Source organism: Sylvia atricapilla, chromosome 1 (assembly GCF_009819655.1).
Source record: "Sylvia atricapilla isolate bSylAtr1 chromosome 1, bSylAtr1.pri, whole genome shotgun sequence".
Taxonomy (NCBI): domain Eukaryota; kingdom Metazoa; phylum Chordata; class Aves; order Passeriformes; family Sylviidae; genus Sylvia; species Sylvia atricapilla.
In genome coordinates, this window is record NC_089140.1 from 82,500,326 (window position 1) to 82,523,030 (window position 22,705).

Here is a 22,705-nt window from a genome sequence, read left to right on the forward strand (position 1 = left end):
GAAAACAAACACCTAATGTGACTGTGAAGCTCTGGGGAAGCATATTACTACAATTGTCCTGGACGTATGATTCTAAAATGGTGTGGTTTGTCTTTTTAAAGGAAAGACGGAATGAATCTGGAAACTTGTTAAAAAGAATTTCTTGAATTGTTTTAACAGTGTATGCTGTCAAATGAAACCAAAAAGTTTTTGTATTTGTAGTCAAATAATGTAGGCACTTCAAGAACTAATATGAAAACTCTTATGTGCTAGGTGCTAAAATATAAATGATCTTGTGGTCTTCCTGAGCTGGAGCTAAGGGCCATGCATCTGTGGGGTGAGGCAGCTGTTGTATCAAATCAATGGCCAAGACCCTGGCAGAAGCCTCTAAAAGATGAGCCATTCACCTATTGCCTGTATGTCCTTCCTCCTTCCCACTGTTCCTTAGGACACTGTACATTTCTTTCTGCTTAAAGATTTACTTCTGTGCTTCCCACCAGATGGAGTAAAGAGGTATTTGAAAGCTTAAAATTAGAAGTCAAAGGCTATCAAGTAAACTCCTGTTTCTGCTGTTCTCTCTCCTCTGGTGCTGTATTCCCAATGCAAGAGGTCACTCTACAGACACATATGATATGCAATAAAATACCTTTCATAACTTCAGAGGAAACTCACCAGAATGTTACCATGATAAGAACAATTGTATTTTTCCTTATGACTCCAACTGGATAGGGAGATAAAGAAATGAGTCACTTGTGTGCGTCCGGCCGAGAAGTTGCCTTCCTGTAGGTTGTAGGGAGAGTTGTACAATATTGACAGGTTTTATATGCAAGTCAATTGTTCAATATGAGCCATTCTTGTTCTTTCTGTAGAATATGAATCAGGATTCAGAGTGGTGATATTTTAAAAAAACACATATCGTATTATATATGTGTTCAGTATAACATAACACAGTGTCTCCTGGTAGATTTACAAATCCTGCAAACCCCAGAAACCCATTTCAAATCAAAGGCCTGCTGTGATTCTCTGTGCCATACTGTACCTAGCAAAATACTATACAATCAGTTTAATCCAGGGATCAGAAGGGATAAAAGCAAAGAAGAAAGGCAGAAGATATGAATAGCATGGAAATAGGAAGGGAGAAGAAAATGGTTCCTACTAATGATTTGTTCTGTGATTCATGGTGTTCTGGCCTATTCCTACCATTTTGTTAAATAAATGGTTGAGATAATGAAGACAGGCTAAAATGCAATGGTTTTACATATACAAGAGACTGAAAAAGAGCAGTAACTAACTCAGTGATTTGAAGGAGTGGATTTTTATTTTTGGCATCTTGATATATTTCAGAGAAGGATTTTCTATAATGGAAGGTGTGAGAAATTCTGAAAAGGAACATTTTGGAATGACCTATGTCCAGAAGTGGTTAGACAACAAATGTTTTTATCTATTCTTTAAAAACCAAGTGAAATAATTTGATAATTTCAGTATTTCTCGAAAATATATATGTATATAATATGCAACACGTTTTTTCAGCATTCTTCTTTGTAAAGGATTTTCAGTGCATTGTATAACAGAACTGGATTTTTTTCAAGTTGGGATCTCAATATATACTCCTAAATAAAATGTTTATATGGTTGAATCAAGGACGTTTCTAATCTCCTTTGACAAGACAGGTGAAAGAAAACCAAAGCAGGAAACAGGGCTTTGGGGATTGGATCTGTGTGCAACAACTGAATATAAGAAGGCACAGTAGTGTGATTTGATGTCACTGTTGTAGTTTGCTACAAGATGTTGAGGTTTGCTTTCCCTGAAAGTTTCCCAGTCTTCGAGTGACTAAAAGTCATGTTGTATGTTTCTAAAATAATTACCATTTAATATTATACTCCAGAGTATGGATTAAATTACAAATCTAGAAAGTCTTCTGCTGAAGAGAAAGGAGGTCACTGAACAGAGCAATATCAAATCTGAAACTCTATGGTACAATAATAGAAGAAAGAATAATGCTGACAGGTACAGGGCTTTTGCTTGGGCCACAAACAAAGCGAAGCAGCAGCAAAAGACAGACAAGAGCTGGTTTTACATGACACATGAGCCTGATTCCAGACAGTTCTTGTTGATGGTGAGCTTGTAGCTGTGAGAAAATTTTCAATTTGCTATTAGTCTGTCATTTTACGAGAGTAAACTTCCTAGAGCTCCCCAGAAGCTTAAACAACCTACCAACCTCCGTGGGAGATTGGGTCTGTTTCGTTGATTTAACACATAGCTCCATTTTAATCAGCCCTATTATTTGACCTTGCCCACAACTAACATTTTTCATCAGGCCCTAACTTTGCACACACGGAGCGTCTCCCAGGAAAGGTGCTACTAATTGATGTCATCCTGCAGGCACTTTGTCTGAACACAGGTCTGGCCCATGTAAATATTTACAAGTAGTACTCCTGTTAATGTTAAAAGGAAAACCTTGTGATTACTTAATAAAAGTGAAAGAAGTGGTGGGTGGTGATAGGAAAACAGTTTAGTTTGCCAGATTCCCAGCCATATTCTCACATGATTTGACTACATTCCTGTCTATACTAAACAGTATTGTTGGCTCCTGGGCTTTAACCTATTTAACATACAAAATTATGTTTCTTTGGAAGTGCTTGCCAGCCTACTCTAATTACATCATATTAAAACTGTAGACTAGACATGGGGTGTTGATGGTATGATATTATAAAGCAGTCGAGTTTTAAAACTGGAGCTGGATGCTGGCAAGAGGTTTTCTGCCTTTTCAGCCCCAGTGATTTTGGAAAACTTATACAAGTAAAGTTTTAAGTTAAGACTAAGGCAAAGCCTGCTAAAGCTAAGCAGAAACAAAAAAGGGCAGGTCACTCTCTTGTCCTTACTCAAAGACCCAGTTCTGAGCCTGTTTTTTTTCCATTCCAGACAGAGTGAGTGGAGCACATGATGAAATCCACGGCTTTCTAATTTGCTGTGCAATACTCAAGATGTTGCTGTTGACTACAGCCACTTTGTCAAGGAGCCCTGAAAGCATTCAGTTAATATAGCTATTACCTGTTGTTTATAGTGAAATAATTGTATAGTCAATATAGATATTTAAGGCTGGTACTTGCACAGAATACTGCTTGATGGTGTCCTGATGAAACCTAGGGATTCAAAAGAGCTTCCAGGATGGCAGCAATATTGCTGATACACCTTTCCAAAAATACTAATTAATCCTTTGATTTTCCTGCCTCTGTGCTTCATTTTCATATTATTATACCTTTTGTGCCAAGGGTTTGGTTTGGGGGTGGGAGGGCTGATGGTTTGATTTAATAGTTCTCATATTTCTATGACATTCAGAATTAGACAGTCAAGCTCATATAATCTGTGTCTTCTAAAATTACTTTTGGAAGTAATTTCCCAGAATGCCACTGCAGTGATTGTTCTTGGTGGAATGTTCATGGGGTATCTTTAACTTTCCTAAATTTCATTCTAGAAAAAACAGGTCTGCTACTGGAGGACACCAAACTAGTCAAGAATGAGTTTTTATAGGAAGTGAGAGACTTCTTTAATGAATTAAGAGGCAACATAACTTGATGGTGAAAGGTGTTTGTCTATGGAGTGTCTTATGTGGTAAAATGGGGAGTCAGTAGTTCATTAGTACTGGACACTTAATTGCATACAAAATGCTTCCTGTTAGCGTGAAAATAAAATGCCACATTTATGAGACTCTAATTATATAGAGCATAATAAATTAACACATCACAGTCGGATGAGCAGAGATTTTGAAGAAAGACTTGTTCAAAGTAATTTGGCATGTGGTTCATGAGAGCTGCTTTAGCCCACACACTTACAGACAGGAACTGTCTTCCATATCCGTTGCTTTGATAAGTAACTGCTTGTAATTCATTATGCTGAGTAATTTATAATTTCCTACAAATCACATTCTGTAGATTCTGCTCCCTGGCTTTCCAGAATGGCTGTGCAATCCCACACATATTAACAATTAATAGTATTTCAATTTCAGTTACTGAAAAATTTTTGTTAAAAAATGCATACTTCTGCTGTGCACAGAATCTGCATCACTACTATGTCAGAATGTCACCTTTGATCTTAGAGAGAAAAATGACCGTCCCTGCTCTGAAATAGCAGGGTTTTTAGCAATGCTTGACTAAAAGCAGAAGTGCCATCCAAGTGTGAAGTGGAGCTCCTTGGTAAGGTATTAGTTAATCCTGACTCAAAGGTACGCAAGTGTTTAACGTCATTCATGGGTAAGCATTAAACTAGTTAGTTTTTTAGTATGGCCTGAGGGCTTTCTCATTTCTATTTGAACCAAATAACTACTTCAGTAATTTTTCAGTCTCAGAGCAGAGAATATAAAAGGAAATCCCACCATATTTGTGAAATACAGGTGTTTAGCTAGTTGTATTCTGCCATAACTTCATCTGTGATTTCTGGTTTTTGGGAGGTGATTTTGACCACCATGTAAAATTGATGAATTTATGACACCTACTTATTCTGTTTTTTTCTCTATCCCTTGAACTGTGGAAAAGGTAAAATTAAGACAGAAATTTGCACCATTTCAAATACAGACATTTTATCAGACTGATCAGTCATTTTCCCAGCAAACAGAGTAACTAAGTTTACAATGTGCTCTGAAGAACCAAAACTGCTGCTGGGTGACCCAAATCCTGGGAAGGGGAAGCTAAGGCACTCAATATTACCTGATCCTCATCCCATAGAAACTGGCACAACCAATTAGACCTGCAGATGTGCAGTTGCTCGTTGCAGATGTAGCAGATTTATTAACTATATAAATTTCTGCCTTGGCTTAAATCTAATGGAAGTTGGATTCCTCTTTGATGACTTCTGTATAAGTTTTTTGTATAAGTTTTATAAGTTAAAACTGTATAAGTTTTTAAAAAGTTTTTTGTATTTTGGGGAATTTTACATCTAATGGGGAAAAACAACTATGAATGTTAGGATGTGTATTTCATTCAATAGGAATAAATTTGTAGAAAGTGCAATGATGCAATTTACTCAGCAATAACAAAAAAAAAAGAATATTTGTTCAGGCATCATGCTGTCCTATGAGTATGTGTGTGAATCGTGACTCAGATTCTAGGTGGTTTGAATTACCTTATATAATGTCTGTATTGTGTGTCTCTATTGACCATAGAGACAGCTTTTGGGGATCAGATTATTAGCCAATTCATTTGTGTAGAAAAAAAGCAAAACAAAACCACCCAAAAAGTTTGGTCCTCTATCATTCCTGGTGGGTAGGGTGGTCATCCTCTGCACCACCAGTTTTCTGCTGGGTCTCCCACTGGCTCTGCTGCCGCAGGTCAGCACATGCTCTCCTTCTGCAGAAGGAATTGCTCTCCCACCTCTTTGCTGAAGGAACTGCTGCTGTAAGACTGGTTTTCATCCCAGGCAGCATGTGGCTATTAATTAACAGCATTTTCAATTATTGGAATATTCTCCATCTATGCAAGTGAAGGAGAATGAAATGTCAAACATACACCCTCCACAAAAGAAAATTCAGCAGCCATATGACAATGCATTGAGGCTACTACAGTGCTAGATGTATACTTACAAGGATGTTCTAGAAACACAGTGGCATTTTTAGGGCTATGTGGTGATACAGTGTTATTTTCCTACTACTATTTTTTTTTCCAAAAATACAAGCATCTGCAAACAACCAGACATAAACACTAAAGTGACAAAAAGACACAAAACTTTGTAAAAAGACAAATGTGTGTTCCATACTCTCCCCACTCCCTGCCCTCATTTTTTTGCATCCATTTTTATTCCAGAAAAGCAGAAACAAGAGCAGAATGTATGCTGTGGAGTAAAGCAGCCTGAAGGCATTTCTATAAACCCATCCCCTTACTGTTCATTGCACTGAGAAGAAAAACAGAAAGATGAGATTCCTCAACGAAAGCAAAACAAGAGGCAGAAACATAATCTCATCTTTTCTCAGGAAGCAGGCAAATCTCTTGCACTATTCACTAGTGCTGGAATTAATCGGCTTCTGTCTGAATAATACATTTGGACTGCTTGGTGAGATGATTCTGAGTTAGAGTCCCTAAGAAGCCACTCTGCAAGTGGATGAAGAAAAGAAAAGAAGATATGGGGCACGCTGTACACCAGTTCAAGACTCTATTTTGGAAAAATTGGCTCTGCCGTGTGAGGCAACCGGTAAGTGTTTGGAAATGCTTAAAAAAAGGAGTATTTTGAATTTTTTAGTATCTGTTGGAAAGACTGTGTCTATCCATTTTCCCTTTTTACTGCAGATTGGTAACGACAGGCTGGCTGAAAGTGGTCCTTGTTTTGCCTTTTTTCATCTAATTTTTGAAAACACAAGTATAGAGCAACCTGGTTTTTTTTAATTCTAAAATGACTGAATACAGCAATGCTCGAATTGCTAATTCAAAAATGAGACAAATCTCATAAAAGTTTTGAAGAGCCACTGCTTATCTTTTAACAAACATTACATAGTAGCAGGGCTGGTAAGCAGTGGCAAGGGAGAAAATCAATTTTCTTCACATTACAGGTGCTTATAGTTAATGTAAGAAAGCTTGCATGACTGTGATCAAAGTCTAGATACAGGGAATGTATTGTGTATTACAAATGTGTAAGCTTCTAAGTTTCCTTTCTTATCTGCTCTCAAATGCCTAATTTAACCTTTCAAATTCCAGCTTGTAAAATAATGTGGCAGGTACTTCAACAGAAGCCAAAATGAAAATGATGAAAATTAGATATGAGATGTCTTTTACCTTTACTGTGATTGAAATGATCTTTTAGGATAGAAGGAAGTGAATTTTCTCAAGTGAAAGGATATTATTGTGGGGGGAGAAAAGGTCAATTAATAGTTTCATGCTAATTTCCCTTGCCTGTAATGATCTTGGGATTTGCAGTGAAGCATGTTGGCTGCTTTGGATACGATTATTTCAATTAAATAAACACACAGCTTCCAGTTTCAGAAATATTTAGCCTCAATAAAATTGTGATTTGGAGAGGAATTTTTCCCAAAGTTAATGAAAGTTATGTTTTCTAATATAAAATATACTTTTGGAGGAAGGATGCAGTTGGTCATATTCTTCTCCATGCCTGAGCAGTTCTGTATGTTTAATCAGTGTGCATCAAGTGGCTTCTCTGTATCTCCTGTTTTCGTGCATGTGGATGTATTTCTCCTCTTGTTCTGTGTAGTGTTCCCTCATATATTTCTGAAGGACAAAGATCTTAATTCATGTAAGTTTTAAGTTTGTCTAATTGGTAGATTTCCTGAAAGGAGAACTCACTGAGATGCAGACTTCTCCAAGCCAGGAATTACAAGGGTGTTCCAAAGCAAACTTCCTTCTGTCTGTTGAGAGGCAGAAGCTGCCCCGGGGAACTTGCAAAAACTCCTTGTGTGCTGTTGTGCAAACACTGAGCTGTGAAGGTGCTCCATCTGCAGGAGAAATCCAGGTAGATCACCCACCTATGCAAAGGTGGTCAGACCCCTGTGTATCTGAAGAGAGAGGCACCTCTTGAAAGATCTGATGTGCTTAATTTCTGTTCCATATCATGTAGATGTGTCTGTATAAGACAATTGTCTCCTCGTGGTTATTTATCAGCAGTTAGGGCTGGAAAACAAGTGAGGGCTGTTGAGCTAGCAAAGTGTCATGAGTGCCATGTGGCATTAGTCCATATTACACAGTGAAGGGTGAAGGGGCTGTGACAGTTATAAGAGTTTTGTAAGGAGCAGGTCTTTTGACTGAAATTCAGATTGGCATCAGCACCTTCTATCAACATTGAAAGGCAGGACAGGTTCTTTTGTATGTTTTGACTTGCTGGAGTTTGAAATTGCAGTTGTGCCAAAGATACATTCTCATTTCTGTTTTCAGAAGCTTTTACTTCAGAACTACAGATTCTAGAAGCTCAGCAGATACACACTACCAGGCAAATTTGATACTTCAGTTTTCCATTGCTGCATTTTTTAACTGTCATTAAAAAAAAATGCAAATGCTTATTGCCTTCCAAATTTGTAGCTAGGTAAAGGATGAAATGTGATTCTCAAATTTTGATGCCCTAATTTAGAGGATAATCGGAATTAAAATCAGCTGGGTCCTGTATCTCTGTTACCAAAACTCATCATTCCTCCCAATGGCATCTCCCCAGAATGTCATGAGCTCTCAGGCTCCAGCTCCCCTCACTTCCTGGGTAAAGCAGCTGCACAAGGACTGCATTCCTGCAATCTCACAAATGCTCTTTCTTTGGACCTTCCGTGGGCACTTTTCCCATTTGAACACAAGTGACCCTCATAAAGCAGCATTACTTTCTCATGTTTACGACAAACAACTTACTTATTAAGGTGAGTTTTGGATGCTTAATGTCTGCAGCTTGCTGGTGGTTCATTAAGTCCTCCGGCCTGTTGTTTCCTTGGCCAACTGCCTTCTCAGTTCTTATGCCAAATTCCTGTCAGCAGGAGCAGCAGTCTCTGTCCAAGCTGTACCCTCCTCCCATGGACTATGCCAGAGATGGCAGGGCTGTGTTTGACCCTCATTGCAGGCTGGTTTCCTGGCTCACCTGGAGGTCCAGAGCTGGTTGCCTTGCTGGGACACTGCTGGGATACTGCTGGGCCAGCCCTTCCTGGCAAGGGTCCTGCTGCCCTGCATCCTGCCTGGCTCCCTGCCCCTCAGGGAGCAGCTGGCTGGTGCTGTGCCCTGGTGCCAGCTGGGCTTGCCCTGAGCCCTGAGATGGCACCAAGGAGTCCAGCCTGTGGGTCCAGGGTCTTCCCCTGTAAATTCCTTGAGCTCTGGTCTCCCACCTCTCACCAGAACTTCTTGTGGGACCTTCCCCCGCCACTTGCTGTGGGCTGTCATGGTTGTGGTGTGTGCCCCCATGGACAGCTGGACCCTTTCCAGCCCCTCCTGGGCAGCCTGGTGACATCTCCTCCCCTGTCTGTTCTGCCATGCCCCTTCCCTCAGCTGCTGCAGCTGGCTCCTTTCCCCGCAGAGAGCCCACGGATACTCTGCAGCAGTGGCTCTGCTCCACAGCAAGGTCCTCCATCTGACCCCAGACAGGACGAATGGGGATGAATATGCCAAGGAGGGGATGATACTGTCAGGGTTCTGGGCCACTGCTAAGCTTGACAGCTGTTAGCAGCCTCACTAGAGCTCAAGGACCAGCTGAAATGGGGCTTCTGTGCCCTCTGCTCCTGCCTGGGATACTGCTCTCCAGCTCAGCCCTTGTGCTTGGCCACTGTTTGGCTTGACCTGCTGTGACACTGACTGAGGAGCTGGACTCCTGGTTGAGGCTGCCTTGGTAGCAGGCCTCATCCATCTCCCCCTCTGGGGTCCCTGAGATGGGCACCCTGCCATGCTGGGTGGCACTGTTACACACAGATCCCTGTACCTTGGGAAGCAGCCCTAAAAGACTGAAAGCACCATCATTGCTTTTATTTGGTTGGCTCCTGTATTTTTTTGAGTGTGATCAGTTTAAATAAATGGCAATTTCCCTAAATTTCAGGAAACCTTAGTTCCTTGTCTCATGTTCAGCACAGATGTCCTTTTCCACAGGGAAGATTCTGCCACTGGATTTTGTTCTTAATCATTATGTTATGGTTCTTAGGCATTTTTCTGACATGTCCAAGTTTAGGGATCACTTCCGTGATGAGATTTGGTTCAACTCTGACATTTTAGAAGTAAAATCCCCTGTATGCTCCAGAGATGCTAGCAGCCTCTAATGGGAGACCTTCAGCGTGGCTGTCATTTCTACAGTGCTTCTGTCCCTATTCACTTGCCTAATGCTGTTATCAGGGAATCGAGAAATCTTTTGAAACTTGTCTCAATGGCTGTTTCTTCCTTTCTGCTGCTGAAAATTGATGCAATTGCTTTTCTTTGTGTCTTTTTCTTCCTTCCAATCCATTTTATGTGCCCTCTCTGCAGAGGCGTGAACGTGCCCTGTGTATGTGCAATCTGCTCAGAGAAGACACTCAAACTCTGAGTCCTGCAGCACATTGGCTTGTGTGCCTTGTCATTGTGGCCCTAGAAATGGGAACATTGGGATATGAGATGTGTGGCTGTGGGCAGCCTCGGGCTTTTTAGCTTGGTCTTCCCTCCTGGAGATGATGAAGGCAGCTTTTGGAGAGCATTTTAGTGCAGGTGACACACAGGGTGCAATGGCAGCAAGGTGCAGGAAACCAGGGAAGGACAAGGAGCTGTGCCACCAGGAAGGGGTCAGGGGAGCATGAGGAATTGCAACAAGGTGCAGAATGCTGCTGATTTCTTAGGAGGCTGAGGTGTGGGAAAGTTGAAAGTCACCACCTTGCCAAAAGCTCTGTCTTGACCTGAGGAAACTACCTACAAACACTATAAATTGAAATGAAAACTACGTTTCTGTTCTAAAAGAAGTTTATTTCACAATGCTATAAGGATTTCAAATAGAAGTGCCAGGTGCTGACTTGTTTTAATGATCTTATTTTTCCTTAAGTAGTTGTAGAGAGGATATTTAATGTATTTATTTTAAATTAAAAGACATATTTTAGGTTTTGTTCTCAAACCCTATGTTCTATAGACTGATGATGTCCTGATTTCCTTTTTTCAGGTCCTCTCTCTCACTGAAATACTGTGGCCATGTGTACTTTTCCTGATTCTAGCTGCCATCCGCTTCCAGGAGCCCCCAAAATACAAGGAAAACTGTATGTTTTGTTTCACTTGTGTTCTATTTTGGTTGCTTCTGCTCGTAGAAGTATTTAGCAAACACTAAAGACATCCTAGAAGGGGAGACTTAAATGTAGTGGAGTCAATGGAAAAAGTCCTAGAGTGAGATTTAATCTTGTCCTGCTAGGGATCTGAGGAGACTGTGTTTAGGTGGGAAAGAGATACAAAGTTTAAGATCTGATTAGTAAGACAAGTTTTAAACATCAGTTTTGGAATAAGGGAGATTACTTGGGTTTTAGTTGTATTTATTGCTTTCTATTGAGTAATGGAGTTTAGATGACTGCCTCAGAGGGGGATATTTGAAATTGGACGAGATGAACCTTACCCCTACCCACTTCCTGGGATTGAAAATTAATATTTTGTTAAATTCTTCAAATTCCTTTAACACTTCAAGAGTTGCTATGGCTCTCTCCACCTTATAAAGCTATTTTTGCTTTTATCTTGCCAAAATATAAGTTTGTTTAGAAAAGCATTATTTATGATTTATAGTATTTTATTTAGATAGATTTATTATAGATTTATTATAATCTGTTCAGTTTATTATTCTGTTATTTACCAATGCCAGTGAAACAAGCATAAATCAGCTTTAGCTACATTAAAAATCAGTTTAGTAAAACAATTCTAGATCTGTAGAGTGAAATATCTGGGGAGAATCTAGCCTGCACAATATACATCTGCTTTATGGAGAGATACAGATAATTCCAGAGCTATGGAAAGGTGGCTGTTTAGACAGTCTTGGTTGATGCATGTTCAGATATTGCTGAGTACAAATTCTTTCATTTTTTGAAAGCCTGTAAGAAAAGAGAAAATACCACTTTGTGCAGAAATCTATATTCCAATCCAGGTCACATGATTTTGGGCAGAGAGGCTAGCAACCACATGATACTACGAAAATGTTACTACCAGGAAAATCAGCTTTTCAAAGATTGCTCTCAAGTGTCACATGTAGCTTGTTGTTGCAATCCTACACAGAGGTTACTAATTTTATGTGATGACTGAGTTTTTCCTAAGTGAGACACCTGACATTGATACAACTTCATTGCTTGCAGCTGACAAAGAGGCCTTTTAGGACAAGGGGACACAGTCTGATGGTACAGTTTGTAAATGAAATGTTACTTGTCTTGCTGCTGCTGCTTTGTTTTAGGTTACTTAGAAGCTCGTGATTTACCAAGTCGGGGCCTTTATCCTTTCATGAGGACCCTTTTCTGTAATGTTGGCTCAAGATGCAGGAATACCAGTTACACAACAGTGAGACACGGCCGCTCTGGGTGAGTTATGTGAATTTGACAGACTTGTCTCCATCACAGTGCACCTTTTTTTACAGTAAAGGTTCTTACTGCCACGTAGACAGGAAACATAGGAATATTGTTATTCTGTGCTAAAAATTTCTTTTGGCGTTCTTATGATTGCAAAGGATGTAAGGTCTTAGTCACACCTCTTGCTAATTTTTGTTTGCATTTCTTGGGCATTTCCTGCTGGTTTTAGACACTGAACACTCTTTGGGGGTAAAATTGTAGAGGTATTTTGTCATATTCTTTCCCTTTTTCTGCTGCCACGTGAGCCCATACTTTTATCCTTTACTAGAGAGTCTTCTATTATATGAAAGTGAAGCTGAGAACCAAAATTGTATTTAATCTTTGAATAGTTTGAGAGCATATATGGTGGGAGAAGTGAACCCAGAAAACCAAAATAACAATAAATGTCATGTAAGTTTTACCCATGAAGAGCCAATAAGGAATAGCAGAAGTTCTGTAACGTGAAAGAACCTGGAAGAAGGTACTCATAAGAAGTTGTTGTCACATGATCCTAGAATGCAGAAAGAAAAAATGATTGATTTGAATTTGGAATTTTTCTTTAAGAAATGAAGTAATTTCATCTACTCCAAAAGCACAGATACAAAGATACTTATGCAAATTGGCTGAAGGATATAGTCACAAGCAGCCTTTCAAAATATAAAAGGATAAAGTCAAATTAGGGTCTGCTAATCAGAATATATACACTTATATATGTATGTTTATTCCTAGAAAATTGATAATATCTACCAAAAGATCTTAGAGGGCTGAGCCAGGTGTTTCAGAACATCAAATGTTTATGGTTTATTATTGTAAAGGCTTATAGATAGCAATAAATTTAGCATACAGCAAATTAGAAAGCTTCAGTACCACAGTATTAGGCCGTTATCTTATCTATTGATCTAGATGGTCTGCTTCAGTTATTTGGACATGTAGAGAACTGTTGGTTGAACATAAACCCATATAAAATAAACCTTGTTTATGGGCTAACACGTTCTCCATAAAGCAAGAATTTGTTACTAGAAATTGAGATCTTAACAATTTAAGCCACTATTAGTCGAGTATCTTGTTATTACTCAAGATACTCACAGAAAAAAATACCTCTATTAAAATTCTCCTCTGCTTCCTCCTCCCACTAATACATTTTAAATTGTTACATGAGCACTGAGTTTCTAGCCCTTTCTCTGCAACCTTTCCACAGTTTCTCTGGGTCGTGTCAGCAGCTGCAGTTGGGGAGGTGATGGGGTTGTTATGTCAAGTCATGACATACAGTACTTTACCTGGAGGAATGTGGTGTTGATGAATTCTTTTTCACTTGAGGGTGCACTTGAGGTCACTTATGTTTGCTTGTTTCCATTGGTCTGCATCTCTGGGATACACTCAAAATTGTATGCTACCCCTGAATGTATATGGTACCTTTGACATATGTTAGCTACCTGTTATTTTTTCTTGGTACTTAGAAATCAGTTAGAAATTAGCTTTAGAAATTAGAAATTAGCTTTGTCTAACTATAGCTCTGAATTTTAATTGAACACTGGTGACTTGTTTATAGCCATGGGGTCCTCAGTGCCAGTCTGTGCCCCATCTCTTATCATCCCAGATACTCCAGTACAGTTCATCTCCCCCTCTCAAGGCCTCTGCTATTATACTTGGTCTGTGTTCTTCTGCACTGCTTTGTTAATCATAAACATCTCATTCTGCACTGAATGGTCACTTGCTTCTTCTATCTGTATAAAACTATGGTGGTGTTATACAATGACAAGTGAAAATACAACAAATAATCAGAGGTTTCTGGCCAGGAAAATTTAAAAAAAAGGTAAGTTAAAGTTAAAACAAAAACAAGTCAAGTTCAGGCAAACCAAAGGTGCTGTGGTCTTTCAAATTCAGTACAAACCTGTAGCCTCTTACTTGCAGTAGCAATACAACATTATTCCAATGTTGCAGTAACTATCGGTCTTTTAAAAAATGATTCCCTTAAAGTATAGCTTTTATTTATATCACTAGTTCAGATGCCATCTAAATATGTTAAATCTCTAGAAACTATGAACTGTATTGTCTGCTTGGCATGATTATTTACACTGTTTTGACCTAACTGCCCAAATTATATTCCAGCTCAAAAAGAAATCAGGAAAGAATGTCCTGGAGGCAGTCTTAGACCTACTTAAGAATTGGGGGAATTATTCAGTGGCTTTCAATTATTCAACTGAAAAATAAAATGCATGCATGTATCTATATTTATATACTCAATAGGCTGCACTGAGTAGCATATAGCCTAGGTAAGGAAAAAGGCTAAAAAGGTAGGATGAAGTTCATTCTGAGGTCAGTCTGTTCCACCAGGTCCATCAGTATAAATTAAATCAACTTCAGGGCTGCTCTGACTTATGCTGGCTGCCAACAGCCTTAGGAATATAGAATGTCAGTTTGATCAGTCAAACATAACTGAATCCAGTCCCTGTTGACTGGAGAGAATGGGGTGGCATAGGAACAGTAATAACAATTATCTTCCCTTTAAGGATTTATATCAAACCATAAGTCTGATAAAGGAACATTTTTTTATGTCAATAATGTGTTTAGTAAGGGTGAGTCAGAGACTACATAGTTTCCACAGATGCTTGACCATTTGTTTTCACAGTATGTACCACGTTGATGCTATCAAGTTGAAATGTAGTAGTTGTCTTTGGGAGAAAGTAGTTCTATGACTACTTGGATTCTATGTAGTATTCTATGTTGTAACCACCATGGAATCCACAAATCATCAATAATTATTTGTCAGTGAGCAGCCCCTACCATGAGGGGGGCTGAGCCCAGGGTGAAGTTATCTTGGTGCAGGCCATTCCCTCACAGATGTGCCCCTGTCCCTTCAGGCAACAGCCTCTGATATGGTAAGATGATGAGCCAGATGAAGCCTACAACCACATTAAATTTGCTTTGCAGCAAGATCTGCCACCTCCTCTGCTGCCTTGTAAAGCTCTGTGGCTTTTCTCCTTGCTCCTGTTTCAGCCACTGCTGAAAAGCTGCTGGCTGGCAGCTCACTGATATGATTCCCTAGCCTGATACTGGTATCTCAGAGCAGAGGAACAAGCAAGTATTCAGGAGCTCCCATGGCAAAGGATATTTTTCCCTGCTCTTTCCAGAATGTTTCACTTGCCACCTCATCTTAGTGGAGGACAGTGTAAAATTGGGAGAATGCAAATAGTGTAAAAACCACACAGCACCCAGGGGTCCTACGGCCTTACACCCACACATTTCCATGCATGTGCATGGAAATATCATGATTTCATAGTACTCTGAATTCCCTGGCAAATCTTGCAGAACAAGGTGGGATTTGCAGTTTAGACTCCTAGATCTATGTTAGTTAGACTTCTAAATACCTAAATAAAATTAAATTATTCTCAGGCTTAGAACCACAAATATCATTAAAGCAATACCCTGAAAGGTTGTTTCTAAGCATATTACTTTATTTCTCTTTATTTAGCTACAAGTACTAGCAGTCTGAGCAGCCTCACCCAGTAGATGTGGTAGGAGGTGGTGGTAGGAGCCCAGGTCTGTCTCTGGCACTTCTGCTGGATGGGTTACCCATACCCATGTGGTAGCTCTGTCTCCTTTTGCACCTGACTGGGCTCCTGGGCTCACCCTGCCGTGTTGGGGCTCTCTCTGGAGGCTGTAACACACCCCTGTGTCTGCCTGAAGGCTGGGGCCCTGGGGGACAGTGTCCCTTTGGTGAGGGCATGGACTCTTTCAGGGCTGCCTCAGCTCCTAGCTTGGTCCCCTCCTGCAGCAGGTCTGCTCATGCCAGCCCATTTCTTCTTGCTTGTCTAAACCTTTTGCTTTATAAATACCTGGCCTGGGTTCTCCAGTGAAGGAGCATCGGGAGAACTCATGTACAAGAGCAGGTGTGGAAGAACAAAATCAAGGGAGGTCTAAGCATCAGCAAAAGTCTTTGTGTAAGAATCGTTAAAAGGGTCAGATTTTTCTTTAGTGAGGTATATCTTCAAATGAGAAAGAATTCTTCAAGATAGCTTCTGGTTGCAGCAACTTACTGCAATATTAACTTTGTGTCCGGGCCAGCTTTTGTAGCTGCAGGCTGTGTAGCTGGAAAACAGAAACAGAAGCAGTTTTTGTGACCTTGCTTATAGATTGCCAGAGAGTTGGGGATAAAAGGAAATTTAAACATGGATTTTCTTCATTTTAGAGCAAATTAAGAAGTATATATTTTTTAAAATTCTTTATATATTTTGGTCCATTGCATTTTAGGAAGGTTATAATTGTATCAACATAGAAGAGAAAGATCTTTCTGTGAGAGACACACAGTAAGTTTTTGTCCAGCGTGTGTATTTGTATTGATGTCTCCAGGCTTATAACCCTGATACAGTGCAGAATGGAAGCCAGCTGGGGCTTTGCAATTTTAGAAAGAAATTATTAGTGTGGTGACAGGGGTGAGCTGAGATGAGGTTGCTGAGATGCTTATGAAAATCACCAGTCTAAATGGCATTTCATGTCATAGCTGAGTTCTCAGATGAACTCTGAAATGTTCTCGTTGTCATCCTGAGTAACTGAGTAAATTGGACAGAATTAATGTTTTTGAGTCATGGCTTTAGGAAATGATAATTAATTTTACATTCTCAAAGAGATGCAGAATCTTTTTGCTCTTTTGCAGCATTTTGTCATGGTCAAAGTTTGTACCAATATATGTCTTTAGTTTGATTTCTGTTCTCATGAAATTTGTGGAAATGTACAGTTGAGAGAAGAGCTACTATGATTGATAATGAAATTTTATATATACACCCCCAACTCCTTCTTCTAACATCCCAATTCTAGGTATGTATGTCCTCTCTTACAAATTGCTGGCTTCCTCCTTTTGTCTTTTTTATTATCCCTTGCTTCCCCTCTCTATTGTTCCTAGTAACTGCTGCTAAGGAATTTCCTTGGAAATGCAGGACTTCCTTTACACATACGCAAGTGAGTTAGTGTCACTTGAGGCTCCAGAAAGCACTAAATGAAGGCTCTTTGGGAGAGTAACAGTACAACAATTAAGTATTTTTGTTGACACACTGTCTGAAAATTGTTTGCTTTGAACTGTCTCTGCAGCTAGTTTTGAAGTGTAGTTTCTTATCTCTCTGGTAAGACGGTGACATCTTCCTGCATTTTTGTGTAACCTGTGCTGAATTAAGACATCAGTAGTAACTTGTAGCACTCTTATTAGGAGCTAAGTGTGGTCTCCTATTACTATGTTGAAAATAAATAAAATCCTTTAATCTTAACACAGATATTCAGCAAATATGACCTCAGTAATAATTTATTCTGTTTCATAAAACTGAACCTGATAATCAATGTCATGCCTGTTGCCATTCCCCCTTCAAAAAGAGGCTGTGCTCAGATCCCAGAATAACCAGAGGAAGGTTTGTGGCAATGATGGCAAAAGAGGATCACAAATGGCAGCTAGCTGACATGGCTGCTGACCTGGAAATCCCCACAAAGCTAGTAGCTCACAGAGGCATGGTCAGCATATCCAAACAGCTGCTCTTGGGCAGCTGAGAGGCTTGTGCTTAGGAAAATGACATATCTATGGGTCTTTCAGATTGCACATGTGCCTTCTCTTCTGTAATAGCGGGGTCTTATGCCTTGGATTTGCTCCTTTTGCCGTACTCTAAATATCTACACCTTCCCTAGTGTTTCTCAGCTCCCTCTGCACTTTCACCACCGACATGCTTTTCCCTTCACTTTGCCCTCTTCAGAGCTCTTGATCCAAAGTGCTGGCTGCTGTTTCCTCAAATGTTTCTAGTCTGTGCATTTTCCCAGTCTCATTTTCCTGGCTTCATGTGGGACCTCACAGGCAGTAGCTTGTATCCCTGGCCCAGTCCAGCCTGGGAACAGTGAAAGGACAGCCCAGCAAAGCTGTCAATTCAACCTGTGTTATCTAATGTGCTTCTGCTGTGCATCAAACAAGTGGCTAAACCACATAAAATTAGATGCCAAAGAGAATGCTTTTTTTGTTGTTTCCCTGCTGCTTATCAACCCAAACTTGCAGATGCAGGGTGCAGCAGAGTCAGTGATGGGGGGAGAGCAGATGGAGTTACTGACTTTCCCTGTCACTGCCATGTGTCCCCTGCTGCTGACATGGAGGTCAGGCAGCTCCTGCAGCCCCTCAAGACATTCTGCTGTGTGCTCCTACATAAGTAAGGTGCCTTTTTTTCCCCTGAGCATTTCTGTTTGTAATGTTTCTAAAACAGGGTGATTTGGAGGTGGTGGTACAAGGCTTGGGCTTACTTTGGAGTGAAACGAATTTGGGTTGAATACTGTACGCTCCAGTTATCTAAATGCCTGTTATTAAGCACCATTATTAGGAGAGTTTAATTGTCAAGTTGAATTCAGCAAGACCCAACCTAATCCAGCACCATCACCTCCAAACCACTCCCTGCCCCCCTATCCCAATAAAAATCTGTGAGAAAATCCCATGGAAACTGAGCTAGAGATTTGGTTTTTTGAAGTTCTGACTGGATTTATGTTTTAATCAAATGTGGTTGTTGTTATAGTGGCCTCTTGTTCATGCTTAGAAAGCAGAGTGCTAGGAAGATTTCAGTATGTAGGTAGTGTTTCAGTCCTTTGCCAAACAAGATTATTCTCAGCTGTCTGGAGTTTTGGGCAGTGGGGGGTTCAGTAATATTGGAATTTATGTGGTAGTTCTCAAAGACAATGAAAGTTGCACTAAAGTGCAACTTCAATCACCCTAAAAGGCACCTTCTGTACAACATAGAGCTGCTTTTTAAAACTCCATTTAAAAGAGAAAAACATGTGTTGAGGAATTGTTCTGCCTTTAGCCTGCTGAAGATTGAGGATAGTGAAAGAGTTTTCCTAAATCCTACTCTCTGTTGGCCAAGTAGGGATCAAAAATAGCTGCAATGGAACAATAAGAACTTGATTGTTTTAGGATTAAATTTTCTTTGTTTCCCTTAATCTAAAGTTGAAAACAGTTCTGTGAGTATCTGAACAAATGAGGATCAGGGAGTGAGGGAAAGAGAAATGAGAGAATGAGAAAGTGGTGGCTGATAGCTTTCTTTGGTTTGTGAATTGTTCTCATTAGACATTTCTTTCAATAAGTAAAAAATTATGCTGAAAACAAGTATTGGCATATAAGCTCGATGGGAAAGGAATGTAACTCTTTATTATATTCTTGTAAGTGGGATAGGACAAGAAGCAATGGGCACAACTGACGCACATGAAGTCGCACCTGAATATAAGGAAGAACATCTTTACTTCTTTACCAGTGTGTGGGTGCACACACTGGAACAGGTTGCCCAGAGAAGTCGTGGAGTCTCCCTCACTGGAGATATTCAAAAACCATTTGGACACAATCCTGGGCTCTGGGATGATGCTGCTTTAGCAGGGAGGTTGGACCAGATGACCACTGTGGTCCTTCAACTTGACCCATTCTGTGATTCTGTGACAGCTAATTGTGTTTTACATGCAAAATAGCAATGTTTTTGCTAGACAGAATGTAGGTCTTAAGATAATTTGAATCTCCTATAAGATAAAACAGAATTTAACTCCCTACCTAGTAACATGCTAAATATATTTATTCCTTTGTTTATGGTGTTTTAGGAGGGTCTAAGTAATTTTGTCCTGTAAAGAGGCATTTAAGAGACTCTGACTTCTGGTTTCATTTAAAAGTATCATTATGAAATTGTGCTGTTGAATAGTCACCAGATAGCAATGTGGTAGAGATAACATTTACCAGTAGTATGTCTGCAAGCTAAAATCAGGAAAAAGCCAGTAGTAAGGATAAAATACTGGTTTTACATGTTGCTGCATGTATTTGGAAAAACAAGCTGTTACCTTAGTTGCAATAGGAAAGCTTGAACTTTGTCATCAAAGAACTGCCACCAGGACACATGATAAACCAGGGGAGAAAAGCTGACTATGTTCAGAAACTTTAAAGACTTTTTGTATGTATCTGTTCTTGGCTGCTGCTAGAATTGGCATAGGTGACCTCAGCAATTTTTCATTGCCCATTTAATTATCAAAACCCTTCCTGAGGTTTTGAGACCCAGTGCTGCAATTTACATGCTAATGAATTAAGCTAAATAGAAATTATATAAGTACATAATTGTATCATCAAAATATAATGAGAATACTGCTGTGAGTATCTACACATTTTTCAGTTACTTGATTTCAGTGTGTTACCTCATCTGTTTCTCTTTTTTCTTTCAAAAATATAGTGCAAGCCCCCAAAGTGGTCCAGAGAGAGCCATTGGACCTGATCTACACTTCATGGAAGAGATAGAAGACCTTGCGAAGGAATTTATTGATACTACAGAGAAAGCCATGACCTTAGAAAAGCTATGGGAAGAAAACTCAAGGCTCTCAGGTAAGCTGTGCTTTTTCTGAAAATTAATTTCTTTGTGTATTGGTTAGTGATGGCCATGAAATGAAAAAACAGATTGATCTTAAAATTAGGCTATTAAAATTTTAGCTGTTCTTAAAAAAGCCACTTTTATGATTACTAACACTGTGGCCATCAAAATTATCAGAAAAAAAATTAGCTCTCTAAAACTGTGCCCTTGTATACTTGAGAGTTATGAAAACACTGAGAAGGAAGCTTAAAAGACAAAGATTATAGTCAGAATACAAGGTTACTTGGTCTATTGTGCATTCAAAAGTAGTTTATGTGGATTTAGCTCTCCCTCCCCATATTTTTCTGTTGTCCTAAAGAGTATAGGAATGGAAAACAACACAGCTTACACCTGGTGACCTTAGGTGACCTTCAGTCTTGCACAGAAACAGTGAGACGGGACAAAGCAGGGTCTGAGTCTCCTGTTCCAGCCTTGCTGCTGTAACAGGGGGACATTGAAGGCCTCCCACTACCCTGTGTCTCTGGCTGACTTTTCAAGCAGAAAGATTTAGGGGAAATCGTAGTTTTCACACCTGGCCATGTGGTAGCTAGAACATTAGTTTAGTACTGATATGATGATTTTGCCTTACCAAAAAATTGAAGAGTAAACAATGTCGTTTAAATTGTTTTTGTGATTACAGTAAGGGTATTGGGAAGCACAGAAAATCAAATGGATATTAGTTGCTTCCTGTGCCTTTACTTTTCTAGAACATCCTTTGTTCACTGCTTGCTCTTGCTTGTAATATTGGTTCTTCTAAAATTAATAATGCTTCTATTTAAAGGAAAATATTTAATTTTACAGGGCTCCATAACATCACAACTTTTCTTACTGTAAGTATTTTTTTACAGTTTATTTCTATATTACAGTTCTGGGATTTGAGGCATGTTTATTATAATGGTTAGAAATTTGTATTCTGCCAAGTTTAATAAATTATTTTTAAAAAAGTGTTTAAATTATCTTAAAAAAGTGTTTAATAAAAAAAATGATCTCTCATAAATTTGATAGGTGTTCAGTGGTTTCTAGATTACTTATTTAAACCAGTCTAGGTTGTTAGCAGCTAAAAATCACAACTATTTGAAGGGTATTTGTTTATTAGGAGCAATTTACAGGTGCATCTGTCAGATGGTTTTTTCCATGTTTGAGTGATTGTTACTGCTACTTCATGAAACCTGGTTTTCCAGTTTATAACTTGAAATTAGATGGCATTTTTATAATAACATTTTTTAAGTTCTCATAAGATCATTGTTTGAAGGGATCTATATCAATATGAAATTTCATTTCTGGAATGGAATATAGAATAGAAAATGTATTTCTCAATGTTAAGAAAATATTAAGTTGACAGTAGTAGATTGTGCACACAAGTTCTATTTCTGATAATGATAAACTTTTTTTTGTATAAGACATGCTCATGTCACCATTATGCAAAACCCCCTAGTGAGACATTAATTCAGAGTAGCAAACACTGCATAATAAAAAAGAGTGATAAATCCTGTTTTGCACAGGCATCATATTGTGTAGTCCTATGAAAGAATTTGTTTTATCCCAGGCAGTTCATCTTTAAAGAGCCATCCTTGTAAGTTATTATTTGAGACCCCTCCAAGTCCCTGGAAAGAGCTGCGAGGCAAGGATGGCAAGGCCTGGGCAGTCCCCTGATCTTTACTCCCTAGACTTAGAAATTCATTGTGAGGCTAAAGAGTTTCTTGTGCTGGAGAGCTCAAAGAAAATCCTTCCCTTGGTTACGCTTCTGAGCAGAAAGAGATGCCTCAGCTTTACCTTCAGCTCCATTCTTTCCATCGAAGCAGAAAGATATATCAGAAATAAAGTTTCCGTCAGTTCAAAATGCCACTAAAATAATGTGGTATATTACCAAATCTAGAGACATGTTTCCGTTTTGGAAAATTATTTTGAATGGTTTAAAATTCAAGAGGGCCAGCACCTCTTCTTTTTTTTTTTTTTTTTTTTTTTTTTTTTTTTTTTTTTTTTTTTTTTTTCCTCCTCCCCTCTTCTGTTATTGGAAGGGTTGCATGTAATTTTTTATTTTTTTTCCACCTAAAGATGGATTTGAATGAAGCAGAGAGAATTATTTCTAGAGCAGAAAATCTGTACAAGCAACCATATTTCTGGAATCTTCTGCATTCACTCCCTCATCTTGAACTGAACAGCTTTTATACAGAAGATGAGTTAGCTACCATAACACAGTTTCTAAAAGTTATTCAAAAGTAAGTACTTACACATTCTTGAAAGTGCTCTATTTTAACATTTTATCAGCAATTCTTGTTCTTCTCACTTTCTACTTAATAAAATAAGCATCTTTAAAGTGTAAAGAGGCTAAAATTTTCTTCTCTTTACCAGATTTTGC

The 22,705-nt window shown here is 39.1% G+C and overlaps 1 protein-coding gene across 1 annotated transcript in view; it reads left to right on the plus strand.

Moving 5' to 3' along the window:
* Positions 1 to 5,957: 5,957 nt before the first annotated feature.
* ABCA13 (ATP binding cassette subfamily A member 13) overlaps positions 5,958 to 22,705 on the plus strand; it is a 173,374-nt gene continuing 156,626 nt past the window's right edge. Inside the window, exons 1-6 of the mRNA XM_066326804.1 lie at positions 5,958 to 6,159; positions 10,549 to 10,642; positions 11,809 to 11,932; positions 20,173 to 20,321; positions 21,148 to 21,176; positions 22,402 to 22,565. Of these exons, the coding sequence (XP_066182901.1) occupies positions 6,070 to 6,159; positions 10,549 to 10,642; positions 11,809 to 11,932; positions 20,173 to 20,321; positions 21,148 to 21,176; positions 22,402 to 22,565 (650 nt within the window). The 5' untranslated portion in view covers positions 5,958 to 6,069. The remainder of the gene's footprint in view (positions 6,160 to 10,548; positions 10,643 to 11,808; positions 11,933 to 20,172; positions 20,322 to 21,147; positions 21,177 to 22,401; positions 22,566 to 22,705) is intronic.